Source organism: Piliocolobus tephrosceles, chromosome 12 (genome assembly GCF_002776525.5).
Source record: "Piliocolobus tephrosceles isolate RC106 chromosome 12, ASM277652v3, whole genome shotgun sequence".
NCBI classification, from domain to species: domain Eukaryota; kingdom Metazoa; phylum Chordata; class Mammalia; order Primates; family Cercopithecidae; genus Piliocolobus; species Piliocolobus tephrosceles.
The window spans coordinates 52,489,617-52,511,866 of NC_045445.1; the positions used below are offsets into that span (position 1 = coordinate 52,489,617).

The 22,250-nt window shown below is 44.0% G+C and overlaps 1 protein-coding gene across 2 annotated transcripts in view; it reads right to left on the bottom strand.

Annotated features, from left to right (window-relative positions):
• DRP2 (dystrophin related protein 2) overlaps positions 1-22,250 on the bottom strand; it is a 44,893-nt gene that overhangs the window by 20,734 nt on the left and 1,909 nt on the right. The window contains exons 2-9 of one of the 2 annotated variants that reach the window (XM_023202893.2): positions 19,015-19,118; positions 11,990-12,168; positions 7,667-7,830; positions 5,911-6,067; positions 4,587-4,707; positions 1,772-2,040; positions 1,237-1,383; positions 726-804 (exon numbers count right to left, since the gene is read on the bottom strand). In XM_023202893.2, the coding sequence (XP_023058661.2) occupies positions 726-804; positions 1,237-1,383; positions 1,772-2,040; positions 4,587-4,707; positions 5,911-6,067; positions 7,667-7,830; positions 11,990-12,106 (1,054 nt within the window). In that variant the 5' untranslated portion in view covers positions 12,107-12,168; positions 19,015-19,118. The remainder of the gene's footprint in view (positions 1-725; positions 805-1,236; positions 1,384-1,771; positions 2,041-4,586; positions 4,708-5,910; positions 6,068-7,666; positions 7,831-11,989; positions 12,169-19,014; positions 19,119-22,250) is intronic. The other variant, XM_023202894.2, reaches the window with a different exon arrangement.

The window sequence follows — 22,250 nt, forward strand, 5'->3', positions numbered from 1 at the left end:
ATATAAGCTGTCTAAGGATTTCTGTGTGTTTTGTTTACTGATGCAGCCCCAGTGCCTAGAGCAGTATCTGACCCACAGAAGGCCCTCAATAAATATCTCTGAAAAAATAAAGTCATTTAATTCCCATAACCTGAGGAGCTAGGTAATATTTTTCCTTCTTTTTACATATGGGAAAATTGAGGTTCCGAAACAGTAAGCTATTTTTTTAAATTTTGAGCCTGCACAGCTATTACGTTGAGGTGCTGTGCCTCAGACCCAGATCTCTCCAATTTGAGAGACTGTTCTTTTTTTCTTTTTTTTTTTTTTTTTTGAGATGGAATTTCACTCTTGTCGCCCAGGCTGCAACTTCCACCTCCCGGTTCAAGCAATTCTCCTGCCTCGGTCTCCCAAGTAGCTGGGATTACAGGTACCCGCCACCACACCCAGCTAATTTTTGTATTTTTAGTAGAGATGGAGTTTTGCCATGTCGGCCAGGCTGGTCTCGAACTCCTGACCTCAGGTGATCTGCCCACCTCAGCCTTCCAAAGTGCTGGGATTACAGGCGTGAGCCACCACGCCCAGCCGAGAGACTGTTCTTTTAACCACTATACCACACTGTTTTATCCTTACTGCTTCTCGGGTGTCAAGGTATACTGGGCTCCCACCAGGGCCCCAGGGGATAACAATAGACTCTCCAGGAAGATGGCTGAGGTTCTGCTAAGTGGAGTCCAGTTTGGTTCACGTACAGGAGAGAAAGTGCTGTGACCCAGGCCCAAAGTCCCGGTGGGCATCCTGGAGCTGCTTAAGCCTCTCACTAACTGACGCCTATGGAAAGAACAGGGTGAGATCAGTAGATTCATTCCAGTTATTTAGAGTGGGATCCCCAGGTACCTCTGGGAATCTTTATGAGCTTCCTCAGAGACTGGCTTTTCTCTGGTTCCAGACTCTCCCACCGTCACCCAACTCCTAGCCATGCCCCAGAACTCCCAAAGGTCACAGCAGAGCATCCCTAATTCCAGGCCACAGTCACTCTTCCCCTGCTCTTGTCTATCCTGAGTGCCCAAATCCAGAAAGACCCCTCTTATTCACTTCAATCATTCCCTGCAGCTTAGAGTTTGAAAAGCCCATTCCCTAGCCCTACATTCTCCACTCCTCTTTTCCCATGCACATCCCATTTCCATAACCCTGAAGAAGTTTCCCCCAAGCCTAGTTATATGGAGGCACCTCCCCATGGTTCACTCCAGGCTGCTCTTCTACCTGTAGTTGTTTCCATCGGACATTGATCTGTTCCATGGCATGGGAATTCTCCATTGACAAGTGCACATCAGAAATGGCAAGCTGGTGGGCCAGATCATTCACCAACTTTACTCCATCTTTCATGGGGGAGAATTCTTCTTTGAACAACTGGAGAACCAGGACCCAAGTGCCACAGCAGACAGAGTGGGAAAGAAGAACCAATAGTCATTCACCTCTACTCTTCCCTCTTCACCCAGAGGTTTTGTTTCAATAACACAGCCTAGTGCTTGCCTATTAGGGCAACCAGACTAAGGTGTGGGTGCCCACTGTCCTTATCCTCTTCCTCTCATCCTCAGAAAACACCAGGAAAAGAGAAGAAAGTAGAAAAACAGAAGAGACTACAGCCAAACCAGCCCCAAATCTAGCACATAAACTGACGGCAGCTCAGTTGTAGTCCAGGCCAACAATGGAGTCTCAGCAGCAGAAACATTGTCAGGGTCTGGGGAGAGTGTCAGGTCTCAGGGTAGACTGTAGTCAGGGGAGGGGGCTTGCATACCTTAATAGCCTGGATGTGCTCTGGGAGTGAATCAATGAAGAGATCCCCGATGGGCTCCCAAGTGGCTCGGACTCCTTCGGCTTGGCTCAGAGTAGTGCTTAGTTCCTCCATTGCCCCTTGAATCTCCAAGAGCTGCTCCAGAGTCCGCTCAATATGACGGTGCTGGTCCACACAGCGGGCTGTCAGCTTCTCCCACAGTTCACTGGCCACTGTCGCCTGCTTCCATACAAAGCGGCTGAGATTCTGGATTCGCTGTTTCGGGGAGGTATCTGCAAGAGGAGGCAGGAAGCCAGGTTAGGCCAACCAGGCAGGGTCAGCCCAGAGAAAGAGACAGAAACAGCCCTTTATAAAATGTGTGTGTGTGTACATGTGGGCATGTTTGTGTATATATTCATATACACACAAATACATATTTTTCCATGGTCGAGGCCTTGAATACATTCACGTTTTTTTTTTTTTAAATCTGTTTATATTTAAATCATTGTGGAGTCATAGGCAGTTATAACACAGAGATTTCATGTACCCTTTACACAGTTTCCCCAAATGATAACATCTTGCAAAACTACAGTACAATATCACAATCAGGATATTGATATTGACATAATCTGCCAATTTTGTCCAAGGTTCCCCAGTTTTACTTGTATTCGTGTGTGCATGTATGTACACGTGTGTTTAGTTCTATGTGATTTTATCACATGCATTGGTTTACATATCCACCACCACGGTCAAGAGACCATACTGATTTTTTTCCACTTACTATGTCATGAGGACTTCCTCATATTTTAAAACAGTAGGAAATGAAAAAGTAAGACATTATAAGCATAGTGAGGCAAACCATGTAGAGCCCTACTCATATGACCCTGGAATGTGATTTTGCATTAGTTTCTGTTGCCCACTTCCTGCCAAGGGGAGGCATTTTATGAAGGCTCAGCCCAGGAGAAGTTGGTATAATGTGTCCAGGTTTTCCACCTAGGCTCCTAATCTATAGATTTCTTCTTCCTCCCTCAGATCTCTCCTCAGAAGATCCAGAGCCCCATAGCCCCAGGCTAACTAGAATTGTGCTGCTTTTTCTAGAGCTTGTCCTATCTGAGGCCCATTGGGCATCAAATTAAGTACTGGCCCTCCCATTGAGGGGCCAGAAGTAAACTAAGAGGGCATATGGCATTGACAAAGGGCTCAATTCACGAAGGGTTCTTTCAGGCTATTCACAATCCATCTCAGAGGGTTGAGGATTCTTTTCGGAGAAGAGGGCTTGCTAGACCACCATTCACATCTAGTCATCATGAGTCCCATCCCGCTGCCTTATTTGAATCTAGACCAGAATGGCCCTCTCTATCAAGGGAAGGGGCTAGAAATCATCGGAGTCAGTATCAAAGAGTCACAGTCGGCTGGGCGCAGTGGCTTACACCTGTAATCCCAAAAATTTAGGAGGCCAAGGCAGGCCGATCACTTGAGCCCAAGAGTTCAAGACCAGCCTGGCCAACATGGCGAGACCTGGTCTCTACAAAAAATGCAAAAATTAGCTGGGTGTGGTAGCATGGGCCTGTAGTCCCAGCTACTCAGGATGCTGAGGCTGAGGCAGGAGGATCGCTTGGGCCTGGGAGGTCAAGGCTGCAATAAGCTGTGATCACGCCAGGGCACTCCAGCCTGGATTATAGAGCGAGAGGCTGTCTCAAAAACAAAGACTAAACACAAAAAAATCCCAAAGAGTCATAGTCAATTTGCCTTTCAAAGGCAATCATCACCTAACTTTTTAGATTTTATAAAGGTTTATTATTTGCTGGTTTGCATGTCCCTTGTTGTTGGAATAAAGCAGTATTTTAAAATTATGATGATTTTACTTTATTATTTTATTTTGTATTATTTATTTTTGGAGTCAGGGTCTTGCTCTGTTGCCCAGGCTGGAATGTAACTGAGCAATCATAGTTCATTGCAGCCTTGAACTTCTGGGCTTAAGTGATCCTCCCAAAGTAGTTGGGACTACAGGCACACACCACAAAACCTAGGTAATAGAAAAAAAAATTGGGGGCCGGGCGTGGTGGCTCATGCCTGTAATCCCAGCACTTTGGGAGGTCGAGGCAGGTGGATCACAAGGTCTGGAGATCAAGACCATCCTGGCTAACACAGTGAAACCCTGTCTCTACTCAAAATACAAAAAAAATTAGCTGGGCGTGGTGGCGGGCACCTGTAGTCCCAGCTACTCGGGAGGCTGAGGCAGGAGAATGGCGTGAACCCAGGAGGCGGAGTTTGCAGTGAGCCAAGATCACACCACTGCACTCCAGCCTGGGCGACAGAGTGAGATTCCATCTCCCAAAAAAAAAAAAAAAAAAAAAAAACATTTGTAGAGGTGGGGGTCTCACTATGTTGCCCAGGCTAGTCTTGAATTTCTGGGCTCAAGTGATTCTCTTGCCTCAGCCTCCCAAAGTGCTGGAATTACAGACATGAGCCACTGTGCCCAGCCAGCACTGTGTTTTTAAAGGACATACTGGTACTTTTATTCATTGAGTCAGTTCAATTCATTTGAGTGGTTTTTTTGTTTTTCTTTTCCACATCTCATTAAATGGCCACACATGCTGCTCCAAAGAGCCACATACAGCTTTGGGTCACACAACTGTTGACCCCTGCTCCAGGCTATATTCTCTTTGCTTTTTTTTCCTGCAGTAGGAATCTTGCTTTCCCCCAACTTTGGATAGACTCCTGGGGGAAACTATCCTCCCAGATAACAGATAAGAAAATGAGTTTGGGGAAGGCAGGAGGGTGTTTGTTCAGCAGTACACGGCTCAAGAAGAAGTGGGAAAAACAGAAGACCACCTACCTTTGCTCTCAGAATGAGGCTCCTCTAATTCCTCAAATGGGTGCTGGGACAGGAAGGCCTGAGCTGACTCCAGCACAGAATAGATGTAGGGGCCCCGAGACTTGACTTCTTCCATAAAGGCCTATAAAGTTTAGCAATATGGTCAACAGGAAAGGAAAGTTTTTCAATCACTTTACATTCCATCCTGCAACTGACAGCCTTTCTTCTCAGTGCAACGTGATTCTTTGGCATTATCAGGTATCTTTGAACTACCTAGACAAAAAGACGTGCAATCCTCCTGATAGGCAGAAAAATAACTCTGACGCTGGAAGGTCTGTTTAGTATGAAATTTGTCTGTCTATGCCACAGGATAGAGAAAAATGTGGGGATCTTGGTTCTTTAGAAGACTCAGAAAGCTTCCTGTAAGGGTCTTAAGGAAATCAAAACCAAGATAGGCAGGATTTATATTAAAATTATAATTAAAATTTTGGTTGAAAATACATACAGGGTACACAAACTAAAAGTGTACATTTTGATGTAACCAGTACTGAGATCAAGAAACAGAATTCTATCAGCATCCCCGGTGGGCCCTCCTAGTCACTATCTCATCTTTACGCCCCCATCCCTCCCTCCCCTCCCACAAAGGTGACCACAATCCTTGTAAAACCACTGATTAGTTTTGCCTATTTTTAAACTTTGTATAAGTGGAATCATACAGTATGTACTCTTTTTGTATCCAGCTTTTTTTTTCACTCAACATACTGCCTGTAAGATTCACCCATGCTGTGGCACACAGTTATAGTTTATTTTATTTTATTGCTGTATTATATTTCATTCTGTAGTCATTTTAAGAAGTATCTTAACTACAGCAGTAATATATATCACAGAAATACTAGAAATTTCAGAAAGATATGAAGAAAATTAAGAACTCCAATTTTATTACATAGAGTTAACCATTGTTAACATTTTGATATAGTTCCTTCCTATGCTATTATATGTATGTAAACATCACACTCATCTATATACATTTTTATACAATTGAGATCCACTTGCACTTACTTTTGTATCCTGCGTTTTTTCACTTAGCATTATATTATGTTCATTTCCACGTATTTCCATTAAAAATCATGGCAGTATTTTAAGGGAGGCCAGAATTTGATGGGAGGAGTAGAAAGAAAATATTTGACTTAGGCTGTGGCATGCTAGCCACAGACTAGCAGGATTGCATACAGCCTCCTATTCATTTAGGTGTCTAAGCAGAGCTGGGTGTCTGTCAGGGTACTGCAGAAGGGATTCCTCCCCAGCTGAGAGGCTACACACCACGGCTTCTCTGATTCTAACCTACCGCATGTGTCTCCTTCTCTTGTTGCACCAGGGCCACATCCCCTTGTAGGGGCAGCTGAGCTGACAACTCCTCATCCTTTTGGCTGAGCCAGTCAATGATCTCTTGAAGAGGGAGCTGAAGCTTTCCACTGTGGTCTGAGAAGGCCTCTAGGCGAGCGCTGCACACAATGGGTAAAATCAGTGATGTTCAGTCTTCTTTTTAAGTGGCAAAACTTTTTTTCCAAACTAAGTTGTATGGAACTTTAATATAGAGAACAAATTCAGGAGGAGCTTTTCTGGTTCAAGTGGGAGGAGGCCTGGAGTCCTCCCTCTTACCCACCCAAAGAGGGTCCCAAGGCACCTCCACATGGAGCACAGTACTAAAACCAGTAGGTAGAACCATGGGTGTGGAGGCATCCCAAACTTGAATGGCTTAAAATGTCATTTTGTGGATCTCAGTTACTTCAGTTGCATGCCAAACAATAGGCTGGGAAGGGTAGGAAACTGAGCAAGGGCATTAGAGGTGACAGCTGTCTGGTTCCCCTTTTGGCCTGGTAGAATTCAAGTCACGCCAAACTGCTCAACCATAGAGGCTGTTCCGAACTGCCCTCTGAGCAGGAGAGGATTCAGTAAGTGGAAAGGGCAAGTTGGGTGGTTGAGTGTAGGCATGCACATGTGCAAGGATGCATATGAATATAACAGCCCTTGGGACCCAAAGGAACATTGGCTAGAGGTCTGAGATATGGAAACAGAAAAATCTGTACTGTCTAATTATCTCTGTCTGCCCTCCCACCCCGCTGCCCTCCAAATGAACTGTGGTAGGAGGCTGGAGGCTGGCCAAGGATATGTGCAGTCATCAAGCCATTCCCCTTGGCTGATAATAATAACTATCTTTATTCATTGCCCCCCTCCCCACCATCACCTAGACCAAGATCTTTACCTAAATTATTGCTTCAACTAATTCTTACAACAACCTTATCAGGTAGGCATTCCTATTGCTCGGAAAGGGTAAGTAGGTTCCTAAAGGTCACACAGTTAAGTCATTGATAGAACTATGATTTGAACTCAGGTTTACCTGACTCCAAAGCCTGCATTCTATCAACTTATCCACAATGCCTCACCCCTACTAAAGCCTGCCAGAAGCCAGAAGCTTGGACTTTGATGATAGAGGGTGAAGAAAAAAAGTGGCAGGCATGCACAGACAGCTAGGGAAAGCCGATCAACTGAGAAAAAAACTGCCTTTAGGCTCTTACAGAGCTACCCTTAGTTTGGGGAGAAATAGGTGGGCTGAAAACTTACAGATAGAACATTAAAGGATGGGGAAGAGAACAGATGGGACCTACTAAGATGTAGGACAGCTATGAGAGGAAGAGGAGATGGGAGCAATCATCCCCTTCATTCATACATAGGCACTTTTAAGTTTAGAAAGCATTTCCACATCTGATTTGAATTCCCATGACCACACTGCGAGGTAGTTAGAACAGGTATTATTCCTCCACTCACTTTTTGTCCTTATAAAGAACAAAAACAAATGGAAGCTAACATTTCGAGAACTCAAACAAGTTACTCAGGGTGACACAACTACTTAAAACTGAGGCTCAGATCCAAGTCTCCCGACTTCTAAAGCAAGGCTCTTTCCCCAGTGCCAGCATAGGAAAAGGAGAAGCGGGTGGGCTGAAGAAAGGGGGATGCAGAGGCTGCGAGGACAAGGACAGGGTGCAGCAGCAAAAGGAGCCCAACACCATCTAAGCCAATTCCCTAAGGGACCTGTTCCTTACCGGAGGTTATGAGACTTCTTTTTTATTTCATTCCAACACAGATTCATGGCTGGTGGTTCCAGGGGTCCAGAGGCACCAACAGACCCGTTCAACAGCTTTAGGCTTAGGCAGGGAACCCCAGCACCATCTTGAGGAGGTGCAGGGCTGGTGACAGCAGCTCTAACCTGGACAGAAACACAAACATCCTGTGATCCTTGAATTGTGCCACACCCTGGTCTGCACCAAGCCAAGGGTGAGAGAAGTGTGAACAAGGGGAGAGAAGGGCTGCTGCCAGGGTTCAGAAACGCTATTCTCTGTGTGTTCAGGGGTTGAGATGAAGTAAGACCCTGTGGTCCTGTTCATTGCCAGGTCTTCTCTTGGTACAGGTCAGTTACATAGAACTGCTGCCTACTATAATTGTTACTCATTATTATAAATTTTGGCCCTAGGGAAAGGTTAACATTCCCAAGCTGGGCCCCCACCCCTCAGGACCACTGCCCAGATGGGGTCTTGGAAGTACCCACATTAGGTAAGAAGCTGCACAGCACTGCCCAAATTCTGGACAACCATACCATTCCAGGTAAGCTGTTGGCTCATACTTCAGGATCCTACAGTTTACCCAACCTTCTAGAAAAGCAAGCTGAGAAGTTTCTCCATAAAGATTTATAGAGGGAGTAGACTGGCAAGAGAGAATGATCAGTGATCTATGTCTTACTTCCCATATGAACCTTGGCTTTGATGTGTCTACCACCCTTCCCCACCTGTACTTCCCACCACAGTCAGGAGGCCTCGACACAGTCTTCAAGAGAACTGCTCATAAAGATGAGCGGAGGACTCTGACCAGAGTTGGTGGCCAAGAGGACAAGCCATGGAGCCTGCCAAAGTCTAGTCTTGAGCTCTCAGGCACATACTCTATCGCTTGCTCTCCTAGGCACTGGTAAGGCCCTATGGGGGGAATTGTGGGGTTTTGTGGGGTTTGGGGGAAGGGTGGTTATCCCAGATAGCCCTAAGGAAGGTAGCTACCTATAGCACAGTGCCAGAACTGCCCAGCCAGGAGGCCGGAGCAGGCGGAGGGAAGGGGAATTGGAGGAGGAAATCAGCCTCGGCTGTTCTACCACAGACTAGGGAGACCCACACCTGCCTACCTGCCTGTCTACACACTTGCATTCATTTGGAAAGAAAATAGCCCTGCTAGTCAGTGGTTGAGACTCTTGTAGTCTCCCCTTGCCCCCAAACCATATTTCTTCCCCACACAAGACTCTCCAGGCAATTTAGGAAACCAATTATCCCATTAAAATCATAGCTCACAGCCACACCGACAAAGGGAAGTGAAGAAGCAGTCAAGCTATGGGAAAAGCTCAGCACTCAGCCAGCCTGTAGCCCCAGGAGCTCACCCTACCTGTGCTGCCTGGGGAGTCCGTAGCAGGATCCGGCAGCTCCATGATCATCCCTCACCAGGAATCCAGACCTAGTGCCTGATGAGCCACAGACAGGCAGAATCCTGACAGGCTCTAAGCAAGCCCTCTCAGGGAGGCAGGCGGGGCTGAGCCAGGCCAGGAGGCGGGGGTTGTCACCCTGTTTGTTTACTGACCCCCCAGGAATCTGGAGGGGGCGGCTATGTCAGGGCCTGGCTGGTGAATCAGAGCTTTGTCTCTGGAGAATTCCGGTTCACTCCCAACTGGGCCTGCCACACCGGGGCCAGGATGGCCCTCTCAGGCTGGCAAGGATGGCAGGAGTGGGACTGGGCATTCCATGGTGCTGAGGAGGGGCATGCAGAGGGTAGCTTCTGTTGATTTATTTTCCCTTTCCACGGAAGACACAAAGGGCTCACTCTGCCTCTAGGCCCACCCCTCCCCGAGGTGGAGGATAAGATCAGACCACTTTGGTGACAAGCTTCTGGTAAGCAATTTCCCCAAGACATGATAAGAGGATGGGCTTGGAAAATAAGCCTTGTCTTCGACTAAGTAAGCCTCCTCAGAGACAGTGAGGAAGGTTTGTGGCACGTGAGGGACAAAGCCATGGGATGGCAGCATCAGGAAGCAGGGGCAGCAGAATCCCTCTGAATGTGATTATCCTTGGGTGAGTGCAGAGGCCAGGAGATTTGTCAGAGTCCACTGTGAAAATGGAGGGGTGCTCTGCCCTGCCTTTGAGAGGCAGAGAGGAGTGGAGGGAGAGCCATAGCCCTCAGACCTCTCGTTGCGCCCTGAGGCCAAAGGCAAATGGACGGTTTGTGGGCATCCCATTGAACCTTCACAGGGGAGGGAAACGGGTCATTGGGACCCGGCAGTTCCATGTAGGCAGCCATTGCCAGGGAGGCTCCTGTGCCCTGCCTGTGCTACCCTGGGTGGGGGCAGGGGAAGGCCCTTTCCCATAAGCCACTGGCCTGAGGGGTAGGGCCCCTCCTGAAGTGGCCACTCTTCTCCTTTTCCAACAGACTTGTCTGGGGAAAGGTTAACATTCCCAAGCCGGGCCCCCATCTATCAGCACTGAGGGAAAACACATCGTTTTCACCAATAAGTGTTCTGTTCCCATCCTCATTTATCTCCCACAGAGTCTTCTGGACTTTCCAACAGTTCCACATTGTTTCCATGCTGAGGCCCACCTACAGGAATAGTTGGAACAGCTGCCTGACTCTTTCTGGGGTTCTGGGGTGGAGCCAATCAGGGTGGCCGGGGGATGGCAGGGGATGGCAGGCCAAGAGCAGGGAGTCGCTCTTGCTCTGGGCCGTAGCTTCACTCGTGCTGGGTCCTCTGCACTGCGAATGCCCCAGAGTTAGCAACAGCCCCTTGTGACCCAGCCACAACCAAGCTGTCCTGACTCTGAGGGGAGCACCCACGATGAGCTGGGCTCCACCCATGTCAGCTTTGCATTCCCTGCAGACTTCTTGGTTTCCTAAACCCCCACCCAGCTGCCATACTATTCTCTATCACCCTGCTCTCCCTCTCCTACTTCCCCATATACTCTCAAGTCACACCTAGCAGAGCCAGGCACACAATAGGCAAATGATGAATAGTAATGTTTTATTTCCCCTTCCCTATCAATTGCCTTCCACTTCTGGCTTTTGCAGCCAGGATATTTGCTTCTTGCACCCCACTCCCCTTGAGGTTCTCTATCCATCCCTTGAATCTTTGAGAAAAAGGCTGCAGGAAAGGAAGAGAAACTGGATTGTGGCACAAGAGAGAAGTTGGGCCATGCCATCGGCAATCACAAAATGAAGCCCTCAGGTTTCCCTGCCTACATGGTGGTGCTTGGTGGGGGTAGACAATGAACAGGGTAAGCCTTCTGGAAGGGCTTAGTTTTCTCAATCCCTCAACCCTGTGAAAGTCCCACTCTAGGGAAGGGGTAGGTTAATGGGGGAGTCTACGTTGACCCTTGCTTTGAGAATATGTTCGAGGCAGTAATTTCTTTCTGGCTGGATGTGGGAAAATAGCTCAGGGGGACTTGACTCTAATGCCTCTCTGGACCTTGACTTTCCTTCATTACTGCCTCCAAAATGGGCTCCCCAGCATCCACATTCTCCATCCCCACTTCCTTTTTCCTCCCTTCTTCCTTCCTGTATATTCAACTGCTGCCTGCCCCCCAGCAGTGACTCAGCACTGCAGCCCACCTGTGAGGCTCCAGGGGACATAGCACTTTCTCACACCCCCATAGCCTCTGGACCCAAAGCATTGTAGGGCAACCCAAAGTATGCTTAGGCATCTCCCTTCTCCAGTCAACTTTCCCTAGACCTCACTCATTGTTGGGAAAGGGGGCTGCCCTCCCTACTGTCTCACACACATCCTCTACCTGCTTACCAACATACACAGGCGGGCACATACACCACCACCATCACACTACTACGGGAGCAAAGAGAGAGAACAGGCAGATATGGAGCTCAGGGAATTCTAAGTGGGGCTGAGCCAGGAGCTATGAAAAAGGCTAGGAACTTGAGAGGAAAAGCTGATGGCAGGAGAGAGACACCTGCAGAATATGGACGGCATGCCACAGAGAAGCCAAGGCAAAGGAAGGACTTGCCTTGTCCTAGACCATGCCCTGAGGGATCATACTCTTCTAGGACATTCCTGTACCTGTAACTCTTAGAAGGTTAACACGAAACCAGCCCCACTCAGCTGCAGTGGGCCCTCTGAGCTGCTCAGCCCAACGCCCTTCCTTTCTCTATGCCCCCCCCATAAAAGACATCATGAGTAATGAAGGATGGGCCCAATATATTCCCCACGCTATCCAAGGGATTGCATGTATACAGAGAATGCCCCTGAGCCTTAGGAAGTGTGAGTACCCCAAGGATACACAGATCCTGTGTCCACTCTTTCTCCACAGGTCTTTCTTTTACTATCAGATTCTTACCTGAGGGTGGGGGCAGGTGCTTCGGAGGCTGCTGCTATGATGGATCTGGTCAGCTGCCTGCCAATCATGACATCGTGGGAGGGTATAAGGGCATCCCTGCATGACCATAGGTTGCATAAAAACCAAGGCTCATGGGGAGGTGAGGATAGGCAGTGCACCAACTATTGATCATTAAGCACCTGGAAAATCAATACAGAGAGATTTCGAGTCAAGACCTAGAAAAGCCTATGAATCAAGCATCTACCCAGAGGTGGCTTGACCAGATATTCAAAGCCTACTGACCTACCCAGGCCACCATGTACCATAAAAGACTTTATTTAATTATTGACCAAGGAAGCATTTATTGTTTACCTATAGTGCTTTGTGCTAGAGACATAAAGATAACTGCTGAGATATCAAAGCCTAAGGGTGGAGGTGGGGGAGACGGGTAGGGGAGGCAGTCATGTATGCTGATAATTATAATAAAATGTTACATAGCAAATGCTAAAATCAAGAGTTTACCAAAAGGCTAAGGGAGCACAGCTAACACTGAGAATGTGTACATATTTCAGAAAGAGCACACTTGAGATGAGTCTCAAAAGATGAGTAGATATTTGCTTGTGCAGAGAGAAAGGGAGAATGGCATTCCCAGCAGACGGATCCACCTGTGTGAAGGTGGATGTCATAAAAAGGCCTAGCATGTTCAGAGGACAATGTGATCAGTATGGCTAGAGTTTAAGAGGCACAGAGATGAAAAGACATGGGGGCTTCCCCTGAGGAGTATCACATACAGACAGAACAAATGTGGAGAAAATAATGGCCATAAAGTGTTATTTGAGGTCATAATGTAAGTGTTTATGGGATAAAGTGAAGAGACTGATGAGGGAATTGTGAGTTCTATCTGGTCATGTCAAGAAAAGTCTCCCTAGAGGAAATGTGCTTGAGGTGAGTCACGAAAGAGAAACAGATTTGTCATTAGGCAGTGAAGGTTAAAAAAACATACAAACATGAAAATTAAATGTATGGTGTGTTCAGTGTGACCAGAGTGCAAGGTACGTGCCTTGTTGCGTGTAGCAGGAGATGAGGCTGTGGCCAGATTGGGCCATGCCTTGAATGACAAGCAGAGGATTGTAGGCTTTATCTTGTAGACAATGGGGAGGTACTGAAGATTTTAAGCAGAGAGCGACATAATGAGATTTGCATTTTATTTTATTTTATTTATTTATTTATTTTAGACGGAGTTTCGCTCTTGTTGCCCAGGCTGGAGTGTAGTGGCACGATCTCGGCTCACTGCAACCACTGCCTCCCAGGTTCAAGCAATTCTCCTGCCTCAGCCTCCTGAGTAGCTGGGATTACAAGGTGCCTGCCACCATGCCCCACTAATTTTTTTGTATTTTTAGTGGAGATGGGGTTTCATAATGTTGGCCAGGCTGGTCTCGAACTCCTGACCTCAGGTGATCCACCCACCTCGGCCTCCCAAAGTGCTGGGATTACAGGCATGAGCCACCGCACCCGGCCAAGATTTGCATTTTAGAAAGAGCCCTCTGCCTTCCTTGTAGAGTGATTCTCCAAAAGGAAGAACCTGTTGAGAAGCTGTTAGAATAGGCAGGCAGTTGCAGTGAAGATGAAGCAGACAGCATGACTCTGAGGTACATTAGAGAGGTAAAATACATTGGGCTTGATGATCAACTGGATGTGAACAGTAAGGGAGGAGACGGAGTCAAAGGTTTTTAATTTGGGAGCTGAGTGGATAATGTTGCCAACTGCAAGAGAAGGAAAACAGGAGAAAGTATATTTGCTGTGGTAGGGGATGGGGCAGTGTTACATAATAAGCTATGCTTGAGACATATTCAGCTTTAGATGTAAAGAGCTAAGCTTAGTAAAGGAGAAATATGGGGACAAAGTTTAGATGTACAAACCAATTGATGGTTTAGAGAATGTACACAAATGTGATGAGAATGGGTGGCAAAGATGATGCTAGGAAATAATAAGGTGATCTTTTTTAGTGTGGGGCAAAGACACACAAACCCTGATTCAAACGGCCGGAACTGAGCATCTTTTTTCATGATGCTGATAATTAAATAACCACTATTTTTAGACTCTATTCCAGTGGTTCACAACGTTTTAGATATAAGAGGCCCTTCTTAAGACTAAAAAAAAATCTCACTTCACCCACTCTCACCCACAATAGTAGCTGTAATTTTAGAACGTACCGAGTGAGAAAAACATGTATGCATTTAAAGATCTGTGGACTCCTTGCATTAAGTACCCACCCCTCCTCCTCAGGAGACTATAGTCCAAGGAGTGGAGATTATTACAAATCACAAGGGCACAAGAGGTTGTGGTCTAAAGGGTACTTTGTTGTAGTCAAAGTCCCTAGAGATTATACAGCTATGTAGCTACTCATCCCCAAAGAATGACTGAAAATATGGCTCATCTGTGATCAGACACCACAAAAGCATTAGTCACTTAGATTAAAAAATGAAGTACTGCTATGGATGTGTTATAAGCATAAAGGCTACAAGAGGCTTGCTTTCAGACCTCTTTTTATGTTAACATTTTTATTTTTGCTGATTATAGAAGTAATACATGTTCTTTATAGAAAAACTGGGAAATACAAAAAATAATAGGGATGAAAATAAAAATAATGTGTAATATTGCCACCCAGAGATAATCATTACTAACAGCTATGAAGTTTTAATTTTTCTCTGAAAAATATATACATACTCTTTTAAAATAAAATTGCCATCACATGCTATCATTTCGTATCCTGCTTTTTTCACTTGTCATTATACCATGGGCATTTTAGAATGTCATTAACTATTCCCTTAAAATATGATTTTTTTTTTTTTTTTTTTTTTTTTTTGAGACAGGGTCTCTCACTTTGTCACCCAGGCTGGAGTGCACTGGCGTGATCTTGGCTCACTGCAACCTCCCAGGCTTAAACGATCTTCCCGCCTCAGCGCCCCCAAGTAGCTGGGACTACAGGTGTGCACCACAATGCCTGGATAATTTTTTGTATTTTTGGTAGAGACGGGGTTTTGCCATGTTGCCAGGCTGGTCTCAAACTCCTGAGCTCAAGTGATCAGCCCGTCTGTGCCTCCCAAAGTGCTTATATTCCAGGTATGAGCCACCACGCCCAGCCTAAAACATGATTTTTAACAGCTGCATTGGAAGTACAGCACTGTGACTGAGGCCATGGGCACTGGCATCAGACAGACCTAGAGTCAAATCCACACTATTCAGCCTATTAGCAGTGTGGCCCAGGACAAGTTAACCTCTCTGAGCCTCAGTGTCCTCATCTGCAAAATGGGGATAAATAATGATAGCATCCTCACAGAATTATTCTAATGATTAAAGTTAATAATTTAAATAACTTAGCACAGTGTCTGGCAACACTGCACAACTCAATAAGGGTTAGCTATAGTCATTGTATAGTATTCCACTGAATGGATACACCATAATTTAACAATTAGACATATGTTTATAGTTCTTCTTTTTTATAAATCAAAGTGCAAAGAACAACCTTGTGCATATTTGTGATTTTCTTCATGGGATAATTGCCTATAAGGGGGAATTCCTGGATCAAAGGGTTTATGATACATATTTCTAAATTGCCCTAGAAAAAGTTATATCATTTTATACTACTACTAGCAATGTATGAGAGTGCCGGTTTCCCAGCACACTTGCCAACAGTATGTATTCTCACTTTATTTGCCAACTTTGTGAGTGAAAATGGCATTTTGAGGATTACTTTGCATTTCCTTAATTGCTAAAGATATTTAGCTTTTCCTCCACACCTTAGTGGTCGTTTTTCTCTCTTCTTTCATCAACTATCTCTTTTCTTCTCTTTTGAGATTCATTTATCTCCAAATTAACTTCCTTCTTTCTTATTCCTCTACTGACCTGATGCTAGGTTGAGGCTTCACAAAACAAAACTAAGGTAAACCCAGGAGTCAGAGAATTCAGACCTTCTAATACCAACACAGGCAGGAAAGGAATAGATTTCTTCTGGTCCTAAAATGACTATCCTCTGCTCTTTTCAGACCTTACCCCTGACCTTGACCTCAAGTCATATTGCCTCTCTAGGCCTTAGTTTGCTAATGTATCAAATGTTAATGTTTAAGGGTTGCTAAGCACCGAAAACTATCATTCCCTGTATTCATATAGCATGCCTTTGTGGTCTGTTGTGCTGTCTTTCATGATCCTAAGCACAACCTAGTAAAGTTGTCCCAGCCAGAATTAAGATCCCACTTTACAGATGAAGATGCTGAGATGCAAGCGAACCAGGGCCTCCTGATTCCTGGGCAAGTACTCTTTGTTATACACAAAGATTCTTCTGCCTCTATCTAGCTCAGTCCTATCTCAAATCATCATCTGCACATACTGATTTTTTCCTATTCCTCTTTTTAATTTGCAAAGGCTATGAGAGATTGAAGATGAATCAGACTTGGTCCCCAACTGGTCAAATGTAGGAAACAAGACAGGTAAACAAAAAAAAAAAGTATACTTTTGGGGGGAAAATTATTCATACCCTACGTGGGTGCTGTGGTTTGAACATCCATCTCCAATGTGACAGTATTGAGAGCTGGGACTTTTAAGAGTTGATGAGGGCTTTGCCCTCATGAATGGATTAATCCATTCACGGATTAATGAATTAATAAGTTATCATGGGAGGAGAATTCATGGCTTTATAAAAAGAGGAAGAGAGATCTGAGCTAGCACACTAAGCCTTCTAGCCACATGATACTCCGTGCCATCTTGGGATGCTTCAGAGAGTTTCTACCAGCAAGAAGACTCTCACCACAGCCCCTTGAACTTGGACTTCTCAGCTTCCATAACGGTAATACATAAATTCCTTTTCTTATAAATTACTCAGTTTCAGGTATTCTGTTATAAGCAACAGAAAATGGACTAAGACAGCAGGACACAGAAATCATGCTATAAGAGGTCACAGAGGAGGAATTGTTCACTTCTAGTTGGAGGGATTTGGGATGTGTTTATGGAAAAGAAGCTTTTGAGCTAAGGTGAAAGAGAAGATTTTGACATATGCAGGAGTGGAAGATGCTTTTTGGGTGGCAATAAGCCTTCCCTGCCCTCCCCTAGGGATCCTGCTGGATATGAAACTCTGGCTTTTTGCCACTACAAATACTCTTCCTGGTTCTAAAAGCCATACACAGGCTGTTTCAGGAGGATTCAGTGGGAAGGCATTGTTTCTCTTGAGCAGAGATAAAAAGCTTTAAAAACACAGGGGAAATATTAGGATTTCAATATGAAAGCAAGATTGTTGGCTCATGGAGGACAAAACCCACACCTGATATTTATTTATAGCCCACATATTTTTAACACAGTGCTAGGCACCCAAAAACTGGAGATGTCTAGGAACATACGCTACTTAAATTTATGTGGAATAATGTACAATGTTAGCATTTGAAACAAGTACAATAATAAGTACGATGTTGGCATTTGAAACAAGGCTTGAAATGGCAAAAAAAAAAAAAATTGCAAAAATTTAAATGTCTATCACTAGGAGACTAATTAAATAATGGTGTATCCATACAATGGAATTCTATACAACTACTTAAAAAATAATTAAGAACTCTTTATGTGCCAATACAAAATGATCTCTTATGATATACTTTAAGTAAAAAGAAAACAAGAGAAAAATCAAGGTGGTGGTTAGTCTACACTTGTATACTAAAAATATGCGCTTATAGATGCAAAAAAATATCTTTGGAAGTATACAAAAGAGCCTGTTACCATTGAAGAAGGGAACTGAGCAGTGAAAATTCTCCCCATCTCTTTGGGATTTCTACTATTTCTGCCCTTTTTAAAAATAAGAAATACACCTATAAAAGTACATAAAGCACATATGCAAAGTATATTAAATCATTATAAAGTAAATTCATATAATCACTTCCCAGGTTGAGAAATAGAATTATTCCCCACACCACATAAGCCCCATGTTGCCAATAGAAGATAAAATTTTTTACTAAATATCATTTTGTACTTTTTGAATTTTGAACCATGTGAACACATTACCTATTTAATAACAGTTAATTCTTTGCCCCCTCTCCACTCCCCACCAAAATGCAAGGAGGTCATCAACTATTTTATGGAAAGATTGGTGTGGCAGCTTTTCCATAGCCAAATAAATAATAACTGTATTCTGTGTTTTATATATATTGACTAAGCAGTCTACATACATTAACTCATTTAATCCTTATGACAACACTATAAAGTAGTTACTATTGCTATTCTCATTGTGTGGATAAGAAAATGGAGGCACAGAGATGGTAAGTAACTTGTTCAGAGTCATATTGTGAATACATTGTGAAGAGCTGGGATTTGTACCCAGGCAGTTGTGTCTCAGAACACAAGTTATTTACCATTATGCTATTCTGCCTCTGTAAATTCTAGAACCCAGGCTCTGAGGCATTGTAATCACTGATACCTGGACAGTGGAGACAATTTTTGGCTATGGACCACCAGGTGGGAGCCCAAGCATTGACTCAGTTATGCCACTACCCAGGCAAAGAGACAAGCAATTAAAAACAGACAGGATGCAGTCAGTCTAAGGTCTGGGGCAGCACTAAGCTGGCAAACAGTGAAAAGCACTTAAGTGACCTTTACAGGACATCTGAGAAGTGAAATTCTGGTCAAGTCTCCTATTTTGAGCTCAGAGCCTCCCCAATGCCTAAAGCTCAATAAATATTTTTTCAATAAATAAGCGCTTTCCATCTAGAAACCGGAGAAATCTAAGAGCCTATGTTACAAAAAGACCTCCAGAAGTGGACAAAGATGTCTGCTACAGTATTGTTTATAATAGCAAAAATCTGCATTCACTCAAATGTCCACCAACAGGGGACTGGTGAGTAGACTATGTCTGAGACATATCACAGTATGATTATCTGGGGCATAGGCTCTGAACCAGGATGCTCTGGCTTGCACCCTGCCCACTTATCGGCACAGATATGGACAAGCTCCCCAATCTTACTGTGCTCTAGTCCCCACATCTGTGAAACAGGGATAACAAAAAGACCTACATCTTAGCTTTGTTGCAAGGAGTTAATTCATAGTTTCTGGCATTTAGTAAATATTCAAATGTTATTTATTATGATAGCCACTCACATGGCAGAATATTATGTAGCTGTTAAAAAGAAAGAGGCAGATCTATATGCACTGATTTGGACAGATTTCAAAGTTATATATTTTAGGCCAAAGAAAACAAACAAATGTCAGAACAGCATGTGTAATGGAACTCCAATTTTGTAAAAACAATCTACTGTGTGTATGTGCAGAAAGGAAGCCTGGACATCTGGTTTTTGTTGTTGTTGTTGTTGTTTTTGAGACAGAGTCTCACTCTGTCGTCCAGGCTGGAGTGCAGCTGGAGTACAGCGGCATGATCTCGGCTCACTGCAACATCCACCTCCCGGGTTCAAGTGATTATCTTGCCTTAGCCTCCCAGCTGAGATTGTGCCACTGCACTCTAGTCTAGGCGACATAGTGAGACTCCATCTCAAAAAAAAAAAGAAAAAAAATTGCAAACATTTATTATTCTTGGGAGAACAAATTCAAGAGATAGGGAAGACTTCTAAGATGAAGAGGTTCTGTAAAGAACAGGGCAATGGGAACGAGACCCCCTTCCCATGGGCTACAGATTCCTCTCCCCAATCCAAGGTAACACTGTGTAACTGTCTTTCCTCTCACACCACTGCCTTTCTACCTGACAGCATGGCAGTAAGAGAGAAGATACACATTTCATTGGTAACAAACTTTGTTATACTTCCTAAAATAATTCCTGCAATGCAGCCAAAAAAACAAGGTTCTGCTTCAGATGTACCTCATTTAATGAACAAATCGTAGAAACTCAGATTTTCAAGCTAGAAAGGACCTTTGAGATCATCTAGGCCAATCCTCTCATTTACAAATGAAAACAAGGAAACGTATTCCTGAGAAGTTTAGCTGTCAAGCAATTTTGAGAAATAAAATTTATTATCCAATTAAAAAAAAATCAGAGACGCATCCCCATGGGAGAAAACTGTAAGAGCCCATTAATGCAATAAACCTGAAACCTTTATACACTGATGGTGGGAGTTTAAGTTAGTAAACTATTTTGCACAGTGATTTGACAATATCTCCCAAAGGTGACAATGCACATACCCTGTAAGGGACAATTCCACCCAGATATTTACCCAGTACAAACTGTCACCTAAGAATAGCTACACAAGAAAGATCACAGTACCTCTGTGATTGCTCAGAACTAGAAATAGCCTAAATGTCCATCAACAGCAGAATAGATAAAGTGTGGTATAGTCATTAGAGGAGTATACAATAGTGAAAAAAAATGAGTAAACTAGAGCCCCATGTTACAACATGGATGCTTTTCACAAATATAACATTGAATAGAAAAAATAAGTTTCAAGCCAGGTGCACTGGCTCATGGCTGCAATCCCAACACTTTGGGAGGCTGAGGCAGGAGGACTACATGAGGCCAGGAGTTTGAGATCAGCCTGGACAACATAGCAGGACCCTGTCTCTATGAAGGAAAAAAAAATTAGCTGGGCATGGTGGTGCCACCTGGGGGGTGGTGAGGCTAGAGGATTGCTCCAGCTCAGGAGCTCAAGACTGCAGTGAGCTATGATTACACTAATTCACTCCAGCCTGGATAACAGTGCAAGATCTTGTCTCTTGGGAGGAAAAGAAAACAAAAATCACATTGCAGAAGAATACATATAATACACCACTAATATAAACTTTTAAAACATACAAAGCAGTAGTATATGTTGTTTAAAAATACATACATGTATAGTAAAAGTATATACATCAATGCATGGGAATAATAAACACCAAATCCAGGATAGTGGCTACATTGGAAGGAAAGAGAGAACTTTAATCATGGAGAATAGACAGAAGGTTTCAACTCTACTGGTGATGTTTCTTTACTAAGCTGTGCAGTGAATAACCTGATTTTCACCATATTATTTTTATACCTTTTTGAATGTACGAAGATATTTCATAACACATTGTTTAAAAGAATGCAACAAAGCCCATGCTGAAAAGAAAGTTGACAATTTTTGCATATAACAAAATACCAGAAGAAATGTATTAAATGTAAATGTTGCACTCAAAATTTAAAGATTATTCCTTAAATCTGCTTCATTTTCCTGGGACTAGTTTCACAGGAGGGGACCTGCTAGAGAAGCAGCAGTTGGGTACACTGGGCTGGGGAATCAGGAGATAATCCCAGATTCTCATCAGCTATGGGAAGGAAAACAATATGATTAACCTCTTGGGTTTTTCATGTTTAGAAATGCATTGTTGGACTAGATTATTTTACAAGTGTTATCCATGTGACAATTTCTTCCGGTTTGTTTGTTTGTTTGTTTCTGAGCAGCAATTCCCCAAACTGTATCTGCAAGAGGCAAAAAGTGTTTTTCATAAAGAAAAGTGTTCCCTGGTCAAACCAGTCTGGGATGTACTGGGTTAAACAAAATTAAACAGATTCATTTACAGCAGTACTTCTCAGAGTCTTTAATATGCGTTATATATACTGTGACTCTCCAAAATGAGAATTCGGTTAAGAAGCATTTCCAAAAAAGTATTGAACTGCAGAATACACACACATGCATGCACACACACACCCAACACTTATTTTAAAACAGAATCTATTAACATTCTCTCAGGATGGAGCTCTAGAGAACATTGGTTTGGTAAATGCTATCCTAGAAGGATTTATCTCACTTGCTATTTTTGTTGCTGATGTACGTTTAGAATCTTTCGTAAGGGAGGAATGTCATTTCATAGTATAATTTCCACTGAATGGGTTTCCTCTGAGTGTGTATCCCTGAGAAGTTCAGAAGGCTATCTTCTCGGACTTCATTAGTGAGATCCCATCCTAGCTGGCATGGTGGCAGATCCAACATCAGAAACTTCTGAGCATCTACAGTTAGAAGGGCTGAATCCCAGATGTGCTCTCCACATCTGACTCGGGGCCTTTGCTAAATTCATTGCTTCAAGCTATGCTCCCCTCCTTTATGGCGGACTTGAAGGGTAATCTGAACTGGAGCACAGAGCTACTTAGCTGAGGCTGAATGCCTAGAAGTACAAATCTCACAAGAAGAGGAGCTCTTTCCGTGTGCCTTCATACCCCAGCAATGGTTTACAGAAAGCAAGACTACAGGGCAGAGGCCTGCCCACCCAGAGACAGAGGGGCTTGGTCTTTCAGAAACAGGACACAACACTGCCACTTCCAACACTGCCTTTTCACGGAGGTTTCCTT